Below are 23,327 nucleotides of genomic sequence, written 5' to 3'. Positions count from 1 at the left end.
GGCCCATGCAGTTTTCCCATCTATAAAATGGGGTAACGAGGGACCCCAGCCCCTGGTGAGAATAGCCCCAGGAATGGATTAGATAATGTGCTAAAACGCTTAGAACAGTGCTGGGCTCAGGAAATTCCACCTCCTCTTATGTATTAAATGCCAGCAGATATTCATGGTGCTAGAGGAGACTCTTGAGAGTCCCTAGGGCAGCAAGGAGATCAAACCAGTCAATCCTTAAGGAAATCAACCCTGAATATTCATTGGAAGGGCTGATGTTGAAGTCACAGAGGATGAGATGATCAGATGGCATCGCTGACTCAATGGACATGAGTTTGAGCCAACTCCAGGAGATAGCGAAGGACAGGGAAGCCCGGTGTGCTGCCATCCATGGGATCACAAAGAGTTGGACACGAATTAGTGGCGGAACGATGAACAACATTTATGGATTCTAACCATCCCTGTGGCCCACCTGTCTGACTAGTGCCCAAGACTATGGAAGTAGAAGGAGGGATGGGTGACAGATTCCCAGAGAAGGGTGCTACCTGCCGAGGGGCTGGACTGGGGGCCTCACCCTTCCCTCTGTGCCTGCAGGGGCAAGAGAAGGGAGAAGACAGCCCCTTGGTTCCAGGGAACACTTCACGAAACCCAGTGGGCACTGTCACACCACACCCACCCTTCCCCTGAGCCACCAGGGAAGGGAGAGTGAGATCATTAAAGTCATTTGCAACCCACACAGCTGCTAATCCTCCTTCCATTCAGATGCGGGATCCAGAGGACACCCCTGGGGAGGAGGGAGACCCCCCCACACACACCTGCAGAGGGAGGGGTCTCTTCCACCTCAGAACACCAGGTCCCAGCATCCTGCAAACCATGCCAGGTCAGACTGACCCATTAAGCCCCTTCTTAGGTGTGCTCTAACACCCCAGAAGGTTCTTTTAACAGGGAAAAGGGGAGTCCCTGCCCTGGCTTGCATCTAAGCAAGTTGCTTCACCTTTGCCAGTCTCATTTTCCTCGTCTGCACCTGAAGATCACAGCCTTGGCTGCCCTGGAAAGAACACTGGGAAAGACTCCTGCCCCATCCCTGTGGGGCTGGAGGGTCTGTCAATCATGATGCTCTACTGCCCCCTTCTGGCCAATTGTGGCATGCAACAGATCCTGTCCATGCTAAACTGGTGCAAAAGTAAGCATGTGACCCCAACAAAGCCAATCAGATCCTTCTCTGAGAATTTTTCCACATACCTAGAAGGGGAATTCGGAGAAGGCAATGGCACCCCACTCCAGTACTCTTGCCTGCAAAATCCATGGACGGAGGAGCCTGGTGGGCTGTAGTCCATGGGGTCACTAAGAGTTGGACACGACTGAGCGACTTCACTTTCACTTTTCTCTTTCATGCATTGGAGAAGGAAATGGCAACCCACTCCAGTGTTCTTGCCTGGAGAATCCCAGAGATGGCGGAGCCTGGTGGGCTGCCGTCTATGGGGTCGCACAGAGTCGGGCACGACTGAAGCGACTTAGCAGCAGCAGCAGAAGGGGAATTGTGGTCCAGGACAAAGGAAGGGGGACTATTTGGGGTCACCATCCCTAAGTGCAAGGGGGAGCCAGCCATAGTCAGGGAGGAAGAACCTAGTGTGTAAGAAGCAGGGAGGCTCTGAGATGGGCGTGGACAAAGAAGAAATGGCCCCAAAGGTACAGCATGGGCTCTGAGATAGTCTTGCTGGAACTTATCAGAACAAACTTAGGCTTGCTTGTCTGATTCCTGTAATTGGAAGATGCTTAAAGTGTTAGTTGCTCAGTCATGTCCAACTCTTTGAGACTCTGTGGACTATAGCCTGCCAGGCTCCTCTCTCCATGGGATTCTCCAGGCAAGAATACTGGAGTGGGTTGCCATTCTCTTCTCCAGGGGGTTTTCCCAGCCCAGGAATTGAACCTGGGTCTCCTGGATTGCAAGGAGATTCTTTACCGTCTGAGTCACCAGGGAAGCTGGAAGATACTTAGTTGACACAAATCCCTTTTCCCCAGGCAGAACGAATCAAGGAGAACTTCCTAGAAGAGATGGCATTTGTGGTGGGTCTTGAAGGCTCAGCAGGGTTCTTCAAGACAAGACAGACAAGAGACCCATGTGTGCCAATCACTGGACCACCCACTGCCAGTACACAGCATGGCCTTGCCAGGAGCATCACACACAAGGTCTCATCCTCAAAGCAGCCCTTGAAAGACATGGTTTATTTGAACTACTTTCCATGTGAGCAGACTCAGAGAGATCAGACTGCTTGGGAAAGATTGAAGGCAGGAGGAGAAGGAGGTGAAAGAGGATAAGACAGTTGGATGGCATCATCGACTCAGTGGACATGAGTTTGTGCAAACTCCGGGAGATAGCGAAGGACAGGGAAGCCTGGAGTACTGCAGTCTATAGGGTTGCAAAAGTCGGACACGACTAAGCGACTGAACAACAGCAACAATTAAGCAAGTAGCTGGAGACTGGTCGACTGTGGTCTGGAAATCCAGGGTGTTGGATCCAAAAACCTCCGCTCTTTCCTCTCCCCCAGGCTGCCCATTCGAGTCTTGCTGGAGTTGGGTAAGAGGCACTGTGAGCATTATCAGATGTCCACTAGCTCTTTGCTGCCACGTATACAATTGGGATGCTGGAAGTTTCCCATTAACATAAGAAGGACAGGAAATGCTGAGCTATGGGATTCAGAAGGTTGGCTTTGGTCTGCTAGGATGGGGGCCCTGAGGGGCAGTACTTGCTTCTCCCCTTAGCCTCTGAGCTCTTGGAAGGCAGGGATCGGGCTTTATTTATCTTGGGATCCTCCTCTATGGGCTTTCCTGGAGGCTCAGAGAGTAAAGAATCTGCCTGCAATGCAAGAGACCCAGGTTCAATCCCTGGGTCAGGGAGATCCCCTGGAGAAGGGAATGGCAACCCACTCCAGTATTCTTGCCTGGAGAATTCCATGGACAAAAGAGCCTGATGGGCTACAGTCCGTGGGTCGAAAAGAGTCAGATACAACGGAGTGACTAACACACACACACCTCCTCTACGGGGCTTGCTGGGCTCATAGGATGGTGGTGATGAAGTGGAAGGAAGTGGCGCATCCCTTTGCCTTCCAGGACGTCAACAGTCGTTGACTGGACACTTCTGAGGCTTCAACTCAGGGGCTTAGAATGGGCTGAGCTACAGTCCCACTTCCAGGGGCACTCCAACCAGTGGGAAAGAGGCAAGATGAAAATGTGTAATAAATGCAAAGACACAGAAGGAAAACCCAGGAGGCTGGGGGTGTCGAGATGGAGAGGAACATCCTGAGGGCTTCCTGGAGGAGGTGGCCTTGGGTTGAGTAAGTCATTTGAAGTGACAGCAGGAGTGAGCCAGGTACAATGCAGTCAGGGTTCCAGGGGGGTGGGAGCAGAGTGGGCTGTGGAGGTGGGTGGCAGGGACTTCCAGGGCTGGGGTGGCTGGCATGGCAGGAAGAGGTGGGTGAGAGGCAGGACAGCTGAGCTGCAGGCTGGGCCGGGGAAAGACAGGAAGAGAAGGCGGCTCCCGTCGTAGCTGGAAGCCCAGAATTCACTGTTCATGGCTGCCCTCTGGTGGTGACGTGGAGGAAGGGCGGGCAATGGTCACAACCAGTAGGGAGCCCAACACTGACAGACAGACACACACGCACTGAGCAGTGTTGGGATCCCCTTTTCCAGCACTGAGTCTGTCTTCTGAGACTCTAACAGACTCCCAGACCCACTGCCGGTGTTCGCTGGGGGACCCCCAATTTGTCAGCCTGGGTGCAGGCTCCGGGAGGGAGCACTGTGTCCCTGAGACCCAGCAGCATCAGTCCCGTCCCAGGCCAGGGCCTCCACCTGCTTTTCTAAGCATCCTTCAGTGGACCCCCTGTGCCCACCATTCCAGTCCCTATGAGAGCACTGTCCACGTGGAGATCCCTCAGCCAGGTGAGCCCCAGGATGTTGGCAGCAGCTCTAGGGGCTCCTCCACCCCTGGATACAGCAGGTTGGTCCCACTTGGGGCCAGCCTGCTCCCAGGGGTGCCCTTCAGGTCTTGTCCCTGTGGTTCTGCCAGTCCCCCCACCCACCTTCCCTGACGGTCCCAGGGGGCCTGTGCTCATAGCCATGCAGCATCGAAGCATGAAGGTTCTCACAGGACCACGGCAATGCCAGCCACACTTAGAACCCAGCCTTCTTATGGCCAGAAGCTTGGGACTGATGGAGTCCACACCCCTGGATGCACCCGAATGGAGGCTGCCGGCTTGCACCCTGTCCCTTCTCACCCATCACAGCCCTGCTCCAGTTGTGAAGTGTGACGGGTGACGTGCTGATGTCCCGGCCCAATGTGGTTTTCATCTCTGTGTGGTCTGTTACCCAAGTCCTTGCCCTGGACCTTCCCTGTCCACACTCGCCCTGGGCTGAGCTGGGTGTTGGGGGAACAGGAACTCAAGTCGGGCTCAGGTCCATTTCCCAGGTGGGCAGGGCTGTGAGGGGCGGGTGCACCTGTGGAAACCCCCTTGTCCCAGAAGATGCAGGAGCTGGAAGCGCTCTCTGGAGCCCCTGTGGGCCGGAAGCAGAAGCCATAATAGCTGGAGGCGGGTGTGGAACAGTGGCTAAAGCCTTCTGCCCCACGGGGGACCTGGCACTGATATACCCGTCACCCTTGACAACCTGGGGAAGGGGCTGCGTGGTGAGGTACCCAGAATTGGCTAAAGATGCTCCCACTACTGCTCAGGAGAATGGGGCTCCAAATGGATGTAGTTTCAGAATGTGAAGTTTCATTTCCATCCTTGAACTTGAGAGATGAGAGCTTGAGCCTGCTTACCAGAAAGGCCGGGGCTCCTTGGAACACCTTGATTCCTTTGGCTGGATAACAGGGAACTCTGGCCCCGCCTAACCCCCCCACGCCATGTCAGCAACTGGGCCCGCAGGGCGAAGGTCCAAGGTCTGAGGTTACCTGTCACTCCCATTCCAGGCGCATTCGAACTTGTCAAAAATGCAGTCGTTCTCGTACAGGGAACAGAGTTTGCTCCGAAGATAATCATGGACCTGGCGGGAGAAGGGGACGATGGGGTGAGTCAAGGGGGTGCCTGGAGAGTCCTGGTCCCCTCTCCATGGCGAGGGCCTCACTGAGCAGGGCTGTGCCATCCGGAGTCTGGATGGCACTCCTGACTCAGCCCTGACCACTGGGAAGGGTCCACAGCTTGGCACATGGCCAACCCCTGAGCTGTGGCCAGACAGGGGACAGTCACAGTGACGAGGGAAACAACACCGAAGGGAACCACTTCCTGGCTCTGCCCCTCCCTGGCTGTGTGACCCTAGACAGTGACTTCACCTCTCTGAGCCGTGGTCTGTGCCTCCTTAAAGTGATAAGAGCACACACCTCATGGGCTGTTCTGGGATCAAATGTAAGTGATGGGTATAGGGTCTTGTCCTTTGGGGACAATAGTCACCCTGAGCACATTGGTGACCATCATGGAGAAAAGAGGACGTTCACACAGGTCTCTCAAGTGTAACCTCAGTAGGTGCTATCTGTCCTGCTTATAGATGAGGCACTGAAGCTCAGAGAGGTTAAGTAACTGGCCTGAAGTCACACAGCTTACAAGTGGAAGACCAGGATCCTCTCCCAGGGTAGCCTGGCATCACAGGAGAACTGGTGACCCGATCCTGAAAGCTCTGTGCCCACAGGGCCTCCTGCATGCCAGCTCTCTTCAGGGACATGGCCCTGGCCTCTGGGTGGTGGGAGTGCATGCGTGCTCAGTCGTGTCCAACTCTTGAAGACCCCATAGACTATGGCCTGCCAGGCTCCTCTGTCCATGGAATTTTCCAGGCAGGAATACTGGAGTGGGTTAGATTTCCTACTGCAGGGGATCTTCCTGATCCAGGGATCGAACCCACGTCTCTTGAGTCCCCTACATTGGCAGGCGGGTTCTTTTACCACTGAGTCACCTGGGTGGGGGAGGGGCAGGTAAATGAGTAACATGAAGCCTAATTTCCTGGCTCTGTGTGTCTTCATGACCCAGGAGAGTCACTTAGCTGCCTGGAGCCTCAGGTTTCCTGTCTGAAAAGGGGGTCATGAGACACCTGCCCTGGAGAAGAGTGTGAGGATTCCAGGAGACGGATGCAGGGCAAAGCACCGGGGAGCTATCTGTGACCCCAGTTACCTACAGAGGGATGGAGAGAAAGAAATGTCCAACTCCTGCTAGGCAGTGATGGTGGAGGGAGAAGGAAAAAGCAGGTTTTCATCCTCTTCTGTCTGGGAATCTCTTATTCATCTTTAAAAACTCAGCTTTAGAGGAGGTCCCCTCCTCTAGCAGGGCTTCCCAGGTGGCGCTAGTGGTAAAGAACCCCCCCGCCAATGCAGGAGACGCTAGAGGCATGGGTTCAATCCCTGGGTCTTAGAAGATCCCCTGGAGAAGAGAATGGCTACCCACTCCAGTTATTCTTGCCTGGAGAATCCCATGGACAGAGAAGCCGGGTGGGCTACAAACCATGGGGCTGCAGAGAGTTGGACACGACTGAGCGGCTGAGCACACCGAACGCCTCCTCTGACAGCCTCCCTGGATTTCCCCAGACTACACATCTCTCTCTGACTCTTTCCTTGGGGCACCTGAGGCTCTTGCCCTGACTTTGTGTTTATGTTGACCCCACAGCCTGGAAGTTTCTTTCTTTTTGTCTCAGAATCAATTTTAATTATTTTTATTTTTCATGATTGTGATTTTGCTGTTGTTGTTATTGTTTTCAGGCAGCTTTTCTTTATTTTTAACTGAAGGATAATTGCTTTACAATATTGGCTTGATTTCTGCCAGACTGGAAGGTTCTTAACCCAGGATTTCCTCTGGCCTTGGCCAACACACCGCTCCCCAGAGAAGGTTCCCTGCCCACCCTGCCCACAAAGCTTGCTCTCCCGCCCTTCTCTTCCCACCTGACCTGTGCTCTTGTTTTAAATTCTGTGCATAGGCTGACATCACCCAGATGTTTCTCTCCAGCCAGGACCTCTCTCCCAGAAGCCCACACTGAACTGTCTAGCTGTCTACAAGGATGAGCACGGCTGAGCCCTGGTCGCCCTTCTATCCCGCATTCTTCCACTGGCACAAAGGGTACAAATGACCTGTTTTTCCTCATCTCTCACACCTACATTCAGCTTGCCCAGAATTCAAAGTGATCTGGAGCCAGTCCCTTCTCACCACATCCGTCCTACTGCCAGCCTGCTCCAAGCACCCCCACCCAGCTTATTGCAAAAGCCCTCCTGGTAGCTCTGTGTCTGCTCCCCATACCCTCCAACACTGGTCTATCTTATAGGCAGCGAGAGAGATTCCTTGGAAACTAAGCTGGACCATGCCATGCCTCTACTCAAAACCCTCCAGGGCAAACAAGTCCCCCTGGTCACCTCTCTGACCTCAGGCTTTTCTTCCCTCCCACAGGCTAACTCTGCTCCAGCCGGCTCCTCACCATTCCTTTCAAGCACTAACCATGTTCCTGCCTCAGGGCCTTGGCACCTGCCGTTCCCACCTCTGGGAACACCTCCCTGCAGAGGGCTCATGCCCTTACTTCTCCTAGGCTTCAGCACCTCTGTTTCCTCTGCCTCAGCCTCTGGTTTAGTTGTCATCCTTTGGGAAGCCTGTGATTATTTCACCTGTTTGCTTGGTTTCTGGCCATCTTTCCTGCTGGAATGGATGCCCCTCCAGCAAGATCTATTTGTCTCGTTCCCCAACAACTTCCCAGTGCAGTGCAGAGGGCCTGGCACATCACAGGACCTCAATACAGTTTTAAAAAATAAACGAGTGGTATTAGAGGCAACTGGAGATGGTGTGGCTGGGCTCCCCAGGTGGGCCACTTGTCTGAAAGAAAGAGCGGGGTCCCTCCCCCAGCCATTCCCCTTTCTCTACTCTGCTTCCGTAACAGTCCTCGGTGACTCTCCTGTGGTGTGTGTCTGTGGCCTGGGGTCTCCTGACCCACGGCCACACTAAGCTCATGTTCCTGTCGTCTGGGACCCTGGAGGGTGAGGCAGGGGCTCCTATCCTCCCTCTGAGCCCAGGGTCTATCGGGGCACGGAACGCCAGCCCAAGGTGTGGAGCGACTAAGGTGAATGGGATAAACGGTGCCTGGCGTCATCCCCGGCCGCAGACTGTGAGGTGCTCACGTTCACCCTCCAGGCTGGCATGTGTGTGTGCTCCGTGCAGTCAAGGCAGCCTCACTGATGCATTCATCCAAACACACGTGCTCTTGTCTTCTGCGCACTGAGTGCCTCCTGCCCTCTGGTGGCAGGGTAAGGAAGGGCATGGGCTCTCGTGTAAGGAAGATGTGAGCACTGATCTAAGGTCCGTTGCTTGCTATTCCACCACCACAGATATGCCATTTAACTCAGTTTTCTCCAAATAAAATGGGATCGAGAGGACACCGTCCCCACCTCCCAGGGCAGCAGGGAGGCTTAGAAGAGGAAAATGTGCCAAGGTCTTAGATCAATGCAGCACGTGCCAAGGGCCAGCTGACTCAACACCCCTTTCTCCCTGCCTTCTTCAACCACAGAGGCCAAAAAACTACTAATTTTCCCAGTGTGTTCATGGGCTCATCCTAGCCAACGAGTTGAAAGAGGTCTTCTGAGGAGTGTTCTGGGAAAGCTTTTGTGTTCCTAATAAAATATGCCACAGATCCAACCAGCACAGCCTTTCACATGTCCTCTTATTTCCTGCCTGGAAGGTTGGCATCGTTCCTGGAGTTGTGGCAGCCATTTTCCCACCATGAGGTATCACTGAGGGAGGTAGAAAACCAACATGCAAATGATGGGGAACTAAATCACCAAAGTCATTGTTGCAACACTGAATGCGTCGGGAAGCCACTCACTCTTCTGGGACATTCCAGCCTCTCGTAAAGAGAGAAAAGCTCTTATCTATTCAGCACTGCAAGTCAGCCAAACACAAATCTGCAATACACAATTTCTAGTGCATAACAACTAAAGACATCAGGTGCTACGTTGGTTTTATGTAGCTATTACTATTTTAGAATCAAGAGGTCAGTGGGGCCATGCCGGGACCTGGCATATTGCATTTTGAGTGCATATTGCATATTTCATATTGAGTGCAGCACTTTCCACAGCATCATCTTTCAGGATCTGGAATAGTTCAACTGGAATTCTATCACTGCTGGGAGCCAGCGTGAGGAACTCCGCCCATGACAAAGGTGATGAGGAAGGAGGCTCAGCATATGCAAAGGCGGGATCGAGCCTCAGGAGTCCCCCTGGAAATTCTCGAGCATCTACCCCCAAAACCAGAGTCTGCCTCCTTTCTGCTTTGTGCTTTCACCTACACCTCTGACTTTACGGGGGGCTGTCCCCCACTACCTCTCTCTGAAAAAAGAGTTAGCTTACAGCTCCAGTTAATAATTCCTGGGTGTGACAGTGTTTAACCTACAAACTCCTTTGGAAATCCTCTAGCCTGCCTGAATAGGTTTTTCCAGCCACATGTGATTGTTCAGAGCCTCCCAACTGTGAGAGGCAGGAGATGTTCTAAACTGTCTAAACACAGATTCTTTTGAGTAGGTAAAAGATTGATTAGAAATTGTATTGGTGAGGGGTTTTTCACTTATTGGGCCAATGTTTGCTGCTAAGTCTCCATACTCCTTACCTACTGTGTCTTTGGCAGTGTATTGATTGATATAATGGCTGTATAGAAATGTAAGTAGTAGCCTCAATGTTTGTAACCTTGGACCCTTGAGTTAATTCTTTTCTTGATTGAGCCCACCTCACCTTTGCCCTATAGGAATGCAGCTTTGTCCAATGCTTTTTTTGGAGGCTGGTGCCTGACTTTGGAATAATCACCTTTAGAGAAAGATAACTTTCTTAAAATGTTAACAGGCCTCCTGGCCAGAAGATGATGTAATTCACCTGAACTTTTGCATATGATAAGTTTGAAAGCCTGGCTTCGATTAGGACCAGGAACTGCTGTCCTTGCATGACTCCACCCCTTCCCCCATTATCCTCTATGCATAACTTAAGGTATAAAAACTACTTTGGAAAATAAAGTGCGGGCCTTGTTCACCAAAACTTGGTCTCCCCGTGTCGCTCTCTCTCTCACTCTGGCTGAGTCTCCATGTGGAGCACGGAACCCACCATGCTTACTAACTATGCCTGAGCTTCTAAGATCCGACCGGAGAGGCCTCAGTGTCTCCTCTCCTTCGGGAGAATGGAAGGACGCCTGTGGCCTACATAAGTGGTGCAAACTTCTTGTCTTGAAGTTTTATTGGTCTCCTGTGTAAACCAAGCTACTCAGCCTCTTTTCTCCACTGAATTTCCTCACTGAGCTATTCTCATTCTATTACTCTTTATATCTTTGATAAACATTTAAATAAATAGGTCACCTATGCCGTCTCTCCTTCGAATACCCTGGATCAGCCGGGGCTGGACCCCAGCAGGGCCAGAAGCCAAGCAACCAGCTTTGGGCCTTGTCCTCTAGAGCAGTGATTCTCCTGCTTTACTGGGTCCTCACGTGCTTTGTGGAGAAGGCAATGGCACCCCACTCCAGTACTCTTGCCTGCAAAATCCTATGGATGGAGGAGCCTGGTAGGCTGCAGTCCACGGAGTCATGAAGAGTCGGACACGACTGAGCGACTTCACTTTCACTTTTCACTTTCATGCATTGGAGAAGGAAATGGCAACCCACTCCAGTGTTCTTGCCTGGAGAATCCCAGGGACCGGGGAGCCTGGTGGGCTGCCGTCTCCGGGGTCGCACAGAGTTGGACACGACTGAAGCGACTTAGCAGCAGCAGCATGTGCTTTGAGAATCTGAAGGCTCTGGACCCTCCCCCCGACAAAATGCTCATATTCAACATCTAGTTTCAGGGTCTGTGGGCCGTTGCTAACTCTAGGGACATGAAAGGCTGGTGGGGGGCCTACTAAGGGGGTTGGAACACTCATGTCCCTGGACAGCCTCTAGGAAGGCATCAGAACAGTCCTCCCCACAGGCCTGAGCAGGGTTATGTCATTCCTGCCCCAGTCTCTGACCCCTGCCACTCCTGAGGGTCAGAGGAGGAGCTGATCCAGTCACTCCACAGCCCTGAGCAGGGGTTATGCCATTCCTGTCCCAGTCTCTGACCCCTGCCACTCCTGAGGGTCGAGGAGGAGCTGATCCATTCCTGGGTTGTGCCATGGGAGCAGGAGGCCTGCCTGGGTCAGAACTGGAGGGAGTGGCAGGACTTCTGGTAAACACACGTGGCTAACAAAGGAGTCCTTTCATGAATCCATTGTCCTGCAGAAGCTGGGGTGGGGGTTGGGGTGGGGGTGTGTGCCAGAACCTTCTGAGACATCGTTGTGGGCATGAGGCTGCCAGGAGCATACATGTCCAAGGTCAGACTCTGAACCCCAATCCTCTGCTCTCAGCTCTGTGCCCCTCTCCTGGGACATGCTGTACTCCAGGCCTTGGCAGGACGGAGGACAGGGAAGGGGGCTGTAGGGCTCCCATCTGGGCTCCGAGTCTGTCACTGCCCAGCTGTGAGGCAGCTCCCCATATCATCACCTCTCAGTAACCCCAGGTTCCTTCCTGCCAAACGGGGCCCATGGTGCCCTCTTCACAGGAGCAGTAAGGAATAGAGGTCACAAGTGTATGTGGCACCCTGTGTACACCTGATGCTCGGTGACACTATAAGAATTTGGCTGGGTCTTCTGATGAGGTCTTTTCCCACTCTTATCTGCATGACTGATTCCTACAAGGTTCAGAACAAATGTCACCTCCTCCAAGAAGCCTTCCAGATTGTCCCAGCTAGAAACATAACTGGAGCAGCTATAAAACAGCTTTAAAACAGTCCTATATTTTTACCAAATTGTAACATCACATGAATTTTGTCTTTCATTCCCTCATATATATGGATGAATCATAGCAGAAAAATAATAAACACCTTCCCAGGCAGGTGTCCCAGGCTTCATCCTATAGGCCTGGCTGAAAAAGCCTGCCCTGAAGATTTAGAAATGTACCAAGCTCCCATTTCACCACTGCATCACCAGCTAAGGATGCTCCCTGAGAAAGGGCAGTGCTTAACCTGCCTTAATGGTGGAACTGCAGACATTGGCTCCAGGGGAGGGAAGCCGTCATCTGCACCCTCAAACTGAGCCCAGTGTGAGGCTCATCTTTGTCCCCTGGGGCCTGAACTGAAGGCCTAATCACAGCCCTGGCTCCGAGCAGAAGCCAGCAAGCAGTACCCCGTGAGGTGAGGCTGAGCTACATGAGATGAGCTGCCTGATTTCTTGAGCCTCAGTGTCTTCATCTGCAAAATGGGCTGATGAAAGCCACTGAGCTGGGAAAGCCCCTCCATGCAAAAGCACAGGGAAGGGCTGGGGGTCTCCCACCCACAGAAGGGCTCCCAGGTTTTCCAGGTCGCAGCGCCCACCTGGTAGGTCTCTATGGGCCGCGCCTCCATGTTCAGGTCCCAGACCTTGACCGTGAGGTAATCGCGGGTGAGCATGTACCGGCCGCTGTGACTGAACTTCACGTCTGACACGGAGGAAATGATTTCCGAGAAGAAGGAGCGGTTACTGGGGTCCTCGGGCTCTTCAAATACTGCGGAGACAGAAACAACCAGGTCACTGGGCTGCTCCCGCCTGTGAGGTTAGAACAGACGGCTCCGTTTCTGCCCTGCGCTCATGCAGTCGCTTATTCATTCATCAAACCTATAACTAATACCGGCAAGCACACGCCCGAATGAATCTTCCAAGTGGGGAAGAACTAGCTCTTGGAACAATATTTATGGAACATTTACTCTGAGCCAGATTCTGCGCTGAACTTTCCCGAACATGATCTTATCTAATCCCCTAATACTTTGGCCACCTGATGCGAAGAACTGACTCATTGGAAAAGGTCCCGATGCTGGGAAAGATTGAAGGCAGGAGGGGAAGGGGACGACAGAGGATGAGATGGTTGGATGGCATCACCGACTCGAGGGACATGAGTTTGAGTAAACTACAGGAGTTGGTGATGGACAGGAAAGCCTGGCGTGCTGCAGTCCGTGGGGTCGCAAAGAGTCACACACGACTGAGCGACTGAACTGAACTGAATCCCCCAGTAGAAATGTCAGGTCGGTACCAGTAATATTCCCTTCTTATAGCCAAAGAAACTGAGGCATGGATGGTTAAAAGCCATGCCGGCGGTCTCAGAGCTGGAAGAGGTGGAGTAACGGTGCTCACCGTGCTGCTCTCTGCTGCTTCCTGCTGGCGATTCTGAACTCCAGGACCGTGAGGCGTCCAAGCATCCTGGAAGGTGCTGGACCACGCTCTGGACCAGGCGGGGCACCCTGTGCGGTTCTAACTGGCTCAGGGGCCTCTGTTCCTGGTGTGCTGGGCACACATGGCCAAATCCCACTCTGAGGTGTGTTGTTTGGCTGCCACAGGGGTTGCAGCAAAATCAGATCTCGCCTCCACAAGTACAACCTGTGAGGCCCGTTGGCCTCCCACCTCCCATTACTGCAGGCCCGCTGCTCCACACGGGACACTGCTTTCCTGGCCCCTGAAGATGAGCGCTTCCTGCCCCTACCAGACATCCCAGAGCGGGGTCCCCAAGCAGTGTCCCCTCCCTGCCGCCTCTGTAACCAGGCCTTCCTGACACACAGAGGTCCCTGTGCAGCGGGACGAGCTCTTCCAGGCTCAGGTCTGTTGCTGGCTGTCCCACCAGTTTGCCTACCAACACCCTCACTGGCCAATCAGACCCTATAGTGGCCCTGGTCCTGCAGCAGGATAGACATTATGGTCCCTGATGACCAATTAGGACCTGGGCCATGGATGGCCCTGGGCTCAGGGAAGAGGATGGGGTGGTGGGTGGGCAGCCATATCCAGCCAGTCTAGAAGGACTCAAACGTTTGATGACCTGTCCAGCTGTCCCCACGGGGCACCAACTGGGTGACTGTTCTGCCTGCTGGCCTGCTATGAGCCTCCAGGCTTCAAACAGGGAGCACAAAGCTGACCACGTGTCCCCAGAGGCTCACCAGAGTGCCCCATCTACTGGTGCCTCTTCTATGGGGACTTCTCATACACCACTTGCCAGGTTTGTCCCAGCCCCTTATACGCCATCTGGGAACCCAGTTTCCCACTTGTCCAAGGTCCTGCCTTTCCCAGAAATACAGCCCCTGCCCAGATTCCCCTCTGCAGGGTGGCAGGGAACATTTCAAGGCCAATCTGATGGTCTCACGTGCTCATGTCTGCAGGCATGCATTCGTTCTCTCAGTTAGCCAGTCCATGCTGAGCACCCACCATAGCCAGGCACTGTTTAAGGGCCCGGGATGCTGCATTGAACAAGGCCCCCACTCTACTGGGGCCCCCATTCTCCTCCCAAAAACAGACAGTGAAGCTCAGTGACATGCAATACTGTGGGGGCAGTGGTGGGTGCTGGGAAGAAAGACAAAGCAAGTGAGGAGACAGGGAGAACGAGGGGCTGGTGATTTGGACGGATGGGGCCTCTATGGGAGAGAACATCTGAGCAGAGATGTGAATGAAGTGAGATACCAGGGAGGAGAACTCCAGGCAGAAGTCATATCACGTGCAAAGGCCCTGGGGCGGCGATGAACTGAAGGCCATGGGGACTGAGAAAGGCGTGAGCCTGGAACTGTAAACCAGGGGAAGGGCATCACCCCACAGGCAATGGGAAGACACAGCAGGGCTTGGAGAGAGGGCGGGCAAGGCGAGCTGTGGGTTTCTCCAGGATTTTGCTCCCTGTGGTGGTGAGGAGACCTCCTGGTGGGTCACCTTTAGCCTCTAAAACCTCTGAATTTTGACTGGTCATCTCACATAATTGTGTTTTGTACCTGGTAATAGTGATTAAACTGACACCTTTATTTCTCCAGACATCAACATTCATGTTTCTTTGTTAAGCCCCAAATTAAATCAACAACATTTCCCTCTTCTCTCAGATGCCTGGAGTAAAGAAAAAAAAAAAAATTCAATACTGATTCCCTACTTAAACTAAAGCATTGAGAATCTGTATAGTCTTTAAATGAACAGGGATATGGACCTAATATTTGGGGGAAAGAGGGCAGACGGATTGAAAGAAGTGCACCCCACACTCTCAGCAGGGACCTGGGTGGGGCCCTGTACTTCCCCGGGTATGTGGCAGGAATTCTCTCCCGATGGAATCAGCATCTCTGCTGCTAGGGGTCAGACAGAAGGTAAGATATAAAAGCACAGTGAGTAGTACGGAAACATAGTCACTGGGCTTCCCAGGTGGTGCTAGTGGTAAAGAACCCATCTGCCAGTGCAGGAGACATAAAGAGACCCGGGTTTGATCCCTGGGTCAAGAAGATCCCCTGGAGGAGGAAATGGCAACCCACTCCAGTATTCCTGCCTGGAGAATCCCTTGGACAGAGGAGCCTGGCAGGCTATGTGCATAGGGTTTCAAAGAGTCAACGTGACTGAGGCGACTTGGCATGTACGCTACCATATGTAAAATAGATAGCCGGTGGAAGTTTGCTGTGTGATGCCAGGAACCCAAAGCCAGTGCTCTGTGACAACCTAGAGGGGTGGGATGGGGAGGGAGGTGAGAGGGAGGTTTAAGAGGAGGACGCGTATGTATGCCTGTGGTTCGTTCACGTTGATGTATGACAGGAGCCATTACAATATTGTAAAGTAATTATCATTATCCTCCAATTAAAAATAAAATAAAATAAATTTTTTAAATATAAAAAGCATAAAGTGGGGTCTGTCTCTTGCACCCTGACTTTGTACACCTTGCCTGCCTCAGTGGTTCCCTCTGGCCTCCACCCAAACCACTAGGTCTGGTCCAACTCACTGCACTCTGCACCTTACAGAGCTCCCAGCATGCCTTGTGGGAGTTCAGTAGACCTATGGGGGCAAGAATCACAGAGGAGCATCTGTACGGGATGTCACAGAGCCATAGCTGTGTCTTCTGCCAGCTTTAAGGAGCAGGAAGCCACAAAGGTCAAAGGCTGAGAGGATGATGGAATCCATAGTTGAAAACAGAAGCACCCAACAGCCCACGGCAACTTCAGTTCTGGCTGTCCGTGGGCATTTCTGATGGTTTGTTTTAAGCACAAAAGCAGCAGAACTGAAAAAGATTAGTGGGAAGGGACATTAACAAGCCTGAAAAAAGTTATACGGAGAAGTTCTCAGCTTTCTTTTCAAACGTTTCTATGACATTGTTTTGTTGCTGTTATTTTAATGTGTTTTTAAAATTCATTCTTCTTGGAGTACAGTTGCTTTACAATGCTGTGTGAGTTTCTACTGTGCAGCAATGTGAATCAGCTATACGTATACACGTAGCCCCTCTGTTTTGGATTTCCTTCCCATTTACGTCACCACAGGGCACCGAGTAGGGTTGAAATTTTCAATACAACTTTTAAAAAAAATTTTTGTCGAAAGACTGCAGAATCTTCTGTATCAATCCCCACCCCTGCCCTCACAGCCTGAACATCTCCAGGGCATTAATAAGAGAAAAGGGGATCTCCCTTCTGGTTGACAGAATCACTAAGGACATTTTACAGTAATTATTGCCAACAAGAGTTTAAAGAAGGGCATCCCAGAAAAGTTGAGAGGCTCTGGAACAGCAGACACCCATGTCTCATCTTTTTTTAAAAACTAATGTTGCATAATGAAGGCTCCTGTGGCCCTAGCTGGCTCCCTGACAACCACGCCCTCCCCTCTGGGTGTTGCCGCTGTCACACACTGGAGAGGGCTAAGGAGCCCCCTCCCTGTCACGCTTGCCTGAGTGAAGAAAGGGACCCTGGGGAGGTTCTGAAGCACCTGGGATGCAAGAAAAGGGAAGTGAAACCTGAGGTGGGGCCCGCCTCATGCACAACTCCGATGTGTCCTTCTTCTGCTTAAAGCCCTCCGTGGCTCCCAGTGCCCACAGGTCCAGGGTTCAAGCTCCCACATGTAGCCGACAAAGCTCCTTCCTAACTGGGCCCTGCTGCTCCAGCCTCATAAACCCAAATTCCCCTCCTGCAGCCACATGCCGACCCCCTTTCCCACCAGGGTCCCAGGGCCTCGAATAGGCTGAGGCAAGCAGACCCCAAGGGCAGGCGCCACATTGAACAGCTCACTCTTGGGGTCGCCTTAAATGAATGTCTCCTTCCATGGCATGACTTAGGCATCTCACTCGCCTTATCCTAGCCCTTGCCCTGCCATATACCAGGCAGCAGAGCGCAGCCAAGCTCTGTGTGACTTCAGGCAAGCCCCTTAACCTCTCTGAGCCCAAGTTTCCTCACCTGAGGGGCAAGCATGGTGAGACCTCCAGAGGTAACACCTGGAAGCACCTGGCCCAGTGAGGCACTTGAGTGGCTGCTCAATAAAAGAGTTGTTTTTCCCATTGTTTTTGCTCCTTTTTTCTTTCCTGTCTTTCCTACCAACTCCTATACATCCTTCAGAACCCCAACTCAAATATCCTGTTCTCTGTGCAGCTTGTCCAGCTGTTTGCCAAAGAAATCAAATGCTCCCCCTTGTTGCCTGCATGGCCCAGGGGTGCCCTCTTGTATGGCATCAATGAGGATAACCTGGTTACCCCGTGGGGCTGTGAGCTCTTGTCAGCCTGTAGATGGTCTTCTCTGGGCATGGATGGGGAGGTGGGGGGTTAACTGAGCAGGCAGAACTGACCAAGTGGGACTGGAGGAAGGGAGGTTCAGGGCTGATGGAAGAATGGCCCTGGCTTGAGCCCCATGCTCAGGGACAATGGTGCAGGGCAGTGAGACCCTAGAAAGAAACATGGACGGACAGAGGTGGGGCTGCGGGGCTGAGGAGGTGGAGAGCCGAGGAGCAGACCAGCCTGAAGGAACAGATGGGTCCTGCCTGGTCCATGCTCCTGGCTGCCCTAGAAACGGGTCCCTCCTCTGCTCTGACATTATGAGAACATCCACTTGAAAGATGAACACGTGTGTCCAGGCGAGTCCCACCTTGGGCTCCAGGATTAGCAAGGGGGTGGCCATGGATCCTGTTAAAACACAGCCAGGCCAAAGCACCCCGTGGTTTCTGTGCTTTCAGAGTAAACCCAGAGCACCCCACCAAGGTCTGTAAAGCCCTCTTCACGTGGGTCCTCCTATCTCCATGCACTTCTGACCTCACCCCTCACCTTCCCTGACTCTGCTCCTGCCGCATGGGCCTCAGGAGCCAGCTGCAGGGCCTTTGCACTGGCTGTGCCCTCGGTTGGGGGCTCTGCCCTGACTCACCCCCAGACATCAGGAGCCTCCCCAGCAGAGAGAGAGCTGGGTCTGGTCTTCCCAGCCCAGATCCATTAGCAGGGGTGAGCTCTGAGAATCTACCCCATCCCGCCCCTATAAATGAACCTGGTTCACCCCTAACTCCCATGAGCATTCTTTGTTCTCAAGGTTTCTGTAAAGAGTAAGTGAGAAAGAGCACAGGCTGATAGGCATGAGACTTCTGGAGCCTTTAATAGTCTCTGCTTAGCTGTGTGACCTTAGGGGGATGTCTTAACCTCTCTGGGCCTCTGTGTGATAACCAATAACAGCCCCCAAAGATGGCCACATCCTCATCCCTGGGACCTGTGCGTGTGTTACCTAACATGACAGAAGGCTTTGCATATGCAAGTTTAGGATCTTGAGCTGCAGAGATTACCCTGGACTCTCTCGGGTGGGCTGGCCCACTGGTAATCATGAGGAAAGGAGGACAGTCAAAGGCAGAAGAAGAGACGACAGCATGGAAGTGGGGGTTGGAGAGATGCACTTTGAAGACAGAAGAGGCCACAAGCCAAGGACCACAGGTGACCTCTAGAAGCTGGAAAAGATAGAGACCGATTCTCCCCTGAAGCCTCCGGAAGGAATGCAGGCCTGACAACACTGAATTTTGGACCTCTGCCCTCTAGAACTGTCAAAGAATATATTCATGTTGTTTTAAGCCACTGAGTTCATGGCAATTCGTTACAGCAGCCACGGGAAAACAATACACTCGGTTTCCTCATCTATAAAGTGAATAATCGAGGACTTGCATCATGGCACAGCTCTCAGGACTTAATGAGATGTAAACTTTGAGCAGCACCTGGTGTGTAGCAAGCCCTGGACCAACGTCACCTGTGGTTTCTGCTTCGCCCAGCACGGGGCTGGCACGGAGTAGGGGCCCACCAGGGGGAGCGACTGTCATTACCACCCATTCTAGGGAATCTTCATGTCTCTTGGCACGGCCCTTGCTTTTGGCAGACTCTGTGCTGTGAAAAGCAGAAGTGTCTGTCTATTTTGAGGATTCAAGCACAGTCGTTTCCATGGTTACGCTGTCATTACGACTAGCAGACAAAAGACTCAGCTTTCTACTGCTTTGGAGAAGGACAGGAATCTGTGGGTTGGGCAGCAGCCTGTGCCCCTTGGCTCTGCCCCTGATGATGGGGAGGGGCCTGGGGAAGCCACTGTTTCTCTGAGCCTCGGTTTCCTCATCTGCCCAATGATAGAAGTCAACACGTGATCCACTTGTGATCTGGGATGCCCTTCCTTCAGTGAACAGAAAATCACAGTCTTACCCATTGGGAAAATGGTGCCTGGACCATTCATCTCTGGGATGTCACTATCAGCCATCCCCTGAGTTCTGAGTAGTAACTAAATGGGTAGAAGTGAGATGAAAAGACCAGATCCTAGCCTCCAAGTCTCTTTAAAACAAGATCTGGCTCCAATAACAGCCATTTGTTCTGATTAAAAATAACAGCCTAATTGGCAATCGTCTGCTTGCTTAATTTCTCAGGAGAACTAAGAACAAACGCCATCTGGAGAATGCAGACAGTAGGGCAGGTATTTCCTCTATTCACGACTTGTGGCAAATGAGATGAAGAGAGGAAAACAGAAGATGCAAAGTATTTTGCAGAGCCTGGTGAACAATCCTGTCACTGGCATTAATGAGAAACTTTCTGTGCAGAATATTGAGTTTGAGAGTGAAAAGAAAATTCTAGAAAAATGCATTTTAATACAAAATTAATTCCTTTAGAAAACCCATATAAACCAATAATCAAAAAGGATCTACATGTGAGTTTTACTAAGACTTCAAGGAGCAGATATATTATACTAACTGTTCTAGGGGAAAAAAAGAGAGAAAGCGGCCAGCTCATTTTACAAGAGAACAATCCTCTTAATAAAACTGGACAAAGATTGCAGGCAAAGAAAATTAAAGGCCAACTTCATCTCTGATCATTTATGCCTAAAGCAGAATTTTTGCATCCATGCAAAAATGTCCTCAGCAGGGAAATTTCCTGCCCTCAGTGTCACCAGGCACTGAAAAAGCCCCTGGGGATCAGGAGGTGCCATGTCCCTCCCTTCATACCTTGGCCCTGTCAAAGCCTTCCAGAACCTGCTGAAGATGCAGAATCCTCCGCGGCCCTAACGAATGCTCACTGCAGCCCCTGGAGAGGGTGTAAGAAATTCAATGGAGCTGAGTCACTGAAATAAAGTTATAGCTCTTGCACTTGACTTTGCGGGCTGAGTCACATGCAAATCTACACCGCCAGGCGTGTGACAATGACGCGCCCAGAATCTCTGTGTGTGTGCCTAGGCTCAGGAAACGGATGAGTGATGGCTGTCCTGGTGGGCGGCTGCTTGTTCAGATCCCAGGGAACCAGCTGATACAGTTCCAGAAGCCAAGACGGTCTCTGACTCCCACGTCCAGCCCACAGAGACCATCGTTCAAGCAGCGTGGGGAGCACAAAACCATCCCCATTCTCCCTAAATTCCTGAACCCACATTTAGAAACAATTTCTGGGCGTATTTCTTTCCATGATTTTCTGTTTCCATTCTTTTGCTGAAGTAGTCATTATCCTGCTTTTCGCCCCCATAGAATCTTCCAACATAATCACTTCCCCATGTTATTATACCCCTCCTAAGTCAGTTTTTTAAATGTCTGAATAGTATTCTATTATACAGACGGCATCATCTGGCCACACAGGTGCCTTCCCATCTCAAAGCCTTTGCCCCTGCTGTGTCCTTCTAGAAGATTCTGCATGGTGCACCCCCTCAGCACCTCATACTGTTCCATTGTAACTGCCTCTAGCAGTGCAGCTGACATGACCCTCCCTGCACTCTGCTTTTCTGGCGGCTGTTTATACCACTCACCACCTCTCAGCATCATATCGCCTAGTTAGGAGTTTACTGTTGGTCCATTGGTTCCTGCTGCACACCAGGGACAGTGTCTAGAGCATGGCAGCTCACCGTGTGACACATGAGTGTCCTGGTGGCCCCGGCTTCACCCAGAGAGGGAGATCTGCCCTCCCCACCCTGAGTGCCAACAGCTCAGCCCTCAGAAGGCTTGGTGCCCAGGGAGGGGGCTTTCCCAGGACCACGCATGAGCTCTGCTGGAGGAGCCCTGGGGCTTGTGGATGGGGGTCAGTGGCTCCAGTACTAAGTACAGACCTAGACAGTGGACATCCCGCCCAGCTGTGAATGTAAGGAAGGCTGGGAGAGTGTGTGCAGTGTGGATGAACCCGGAGAAGGGTGACGGGGTGAGATGAGGGGACAGAACTTGGCCAAGGAGGGAGGAGGAGCTGGCGGCTACAGAGAGTCCTGAGTCTGAGTCCCTGGGAGCTGGGGCAGCACCGTCCTCTCTGGCTGCCCGGGGAAACCAGGCCCCCGGGGGAAGACAGCAACCCTGTCCCTCCCAACAGCCCTCTGCCTCCTTAACCGAGACACTGATAAAGCCCTCCAGTGGCCAACTGGTCACCACTCATTCATTGTTTGTTTGTTCATTCATTCAACATTTCCAGATCCTGCTGGAGGCACTGGGATGGATACAGAGATGAACTAGATTCCCTGCCCTCTCGACTGGGGCCACGTCTGCTTCTGCCCTGCCTGCTGCTCCTGCAGGGTCATCCAGGGAGGACATCGTGGGCTGACCCTCTGCCTTCGATGCCTCTGGGGAGCACCGCATTGGTGGACAGCCGCCAGATCAATCCAGCACCAAGCAGCCCAGACCTGGGGTGAGGCGCACCAGTCAGGGTATCTCAGGGCCCCAGGTTCAAGTCCCACCCTGCCAGTTTTTCAGTGTGAGTGACCTTGGCCCCTCTCTGGAGCCCGTTTCACCTTCTGTGCAGGGCTCCGGGACAGCTCATGTGACAAGGACATGAGCTAATGCCAGTAGACAGTGTGGCTAGGCGCCTGGCTCAGCGTCCAGTGTGAGCTATTCTGTGGTGGTTGGTTATCATATGAAGTTCCCTTGGACCTCGTCCATCCCTGAATCCTCTGACACCTCTGTGGCAACCCCAAGGCTGCTCTCTGGGGGGTTCCAGTATGAGGTGACCCAGCCTGCTGGGGGAGGTGGAACAGCACAGAAAGTTCTGCGTGGTGTGTAGTCGTGAGCAGAAAGCTTTGGGGGTTCTGGGAGGTACAGAAGAGGGACCTGGCCCAATGTGGGGATCAAGGAAGGCTTCCTGGAGGAGGTGACAGTGGGGTGTGGTCCCTCTTTGGCTTCCAGTGCCCAGCTCACTCCCTGGTCCTCATCTCTGCTGGGACTCGGGGTGGGGGGCAGTGGGTGGCAGGACCTGGTGTCCCCTGCCAACAGCGCTAAAGAAGCACTGAGTCCACCCCACTCCCCCGCCACCCCCGCCGCCAGCCCGTTCAGAACACCTCCATGCCCCGCCCACCCACACCCAGGAGGCCCCGCCCACATCAATGGCTGATGGGGCGCTGGCGGGCATGCGCACTTACATTTGGAGTGCTTGTCACACAGGGCGGCCGCACGCATGTCACAGAGGCGCAGGGAGCCCTTGCTGCTGCTGTAGACGAAGAGGTTGCAGTGATGCGGGTGGAACTCGGACGCGGTGATCACCTCCGTGAGGTCCTCCATGTTAGCTGGTTTGATGTCCACGATGTCTGGGCAGCCGGGTCAAGGAAGGGGTGGCAAAGGGAGGGTGTCCTCGCAGCTCTGCCTTTCCCTGCTCGGAGACCCTCGGGTAACCGAGACACCTCCCCTGGGCACATCCGCTTACCCCAAGTCTGAGCTGTCTCCCCATTACCGAGACTCCTGGACAAATAGCTGACCCCAGAGAATCCCCAGGCTGCAGACCTGCCTGTCCAACACCTCTTGTGGGTGCCCACCCACTGTCCCCATAAGGCGGGACCTCTGCCTCCTTTCTGACTGGTACCCTCTCGCCAGCTGGTGCCCATCAGCTGCCCAGCCCCCACACAGGGCAACCCGTGAGGCGTTTCCCCTCTGCCCCTCCTCTTCCAGTTGCCAACCCAGAAGGCCAGGAGCCTTTACTGAGTTCAGGACCATGGACACAATAGGTGGAGAACCGCAGTTCTCTCCCATCACTCTGTGCATTGTGTCTGATCTGAGTGGATGGGTTATGACTTGGCTCCCCTCCACAGCTCCCAGACCCAGGCCCTTGAGCCCACAACATCAAGACTCTGCTCTGGGGAGGAGGTTCTCTGCCCTTCTGGAT

The 23,327-nt window shown here is 52.9% G+C and overlaps 1 protein-coding gene across 2 annotated transcripts in view; it reads right to left on the bottom strand.

Moving 5' to 3' along the window:
* The window catches only part of PPP2R2C (protein phosphatase 2 regulatory subunit Bgamma), a 166,961-nt gene that overhangs the window by 8,333 nt on the left and 135,301 nt on the right, over nucleotides 1-23,327 (bottom strand). For both annotated transcript variants that reach the window (XM_070791766.1, XM_070791767.1), the window contains exons 6-8: nucleotides 22,591-22,755; nucleotides 12,358-12,527; nucleotides 4,937-5,028 (exon numbers count right to left, since the gene is read on the bottom strand). In XM_070791766.1, coding sequence (XP_070647867.1) covers nucleotides 4,937-5,028; nucleotides 12,358-12,527; nucleotides 22,591-22,755 — 427 coding nt within the window. The remainder of the gene's footprint in view (nucleotides 1-4,936; nucleotides 5,029-12,357; nucleotides 12,528-22,590; nucleotides 22,756-23,327) is intronic.

This window comes from Bos indicus, chromosome 6 (assembly GCF_029378745.1).
Source record: "Bos indicus isolate NIAB-ARS_2022 breed Sahiwal x Tharparkar chromosome 6, NIAB-ARS_B.indTharparkar_mat_pri_1.0, whole genome shotgun sequence".
NCBI classification, from domain to species: domain Eukaryota; kingdom Metazoa; phylum Chordata; class Mammalia; order Artiodactyla; family Bovidae; genus Bos; species Bos indicus.
The sequence above is the reverse complement of the archived record's forward strand: the minus strand, read 5'-3'. Positions and strand labels throughout refer to the sequence as shown.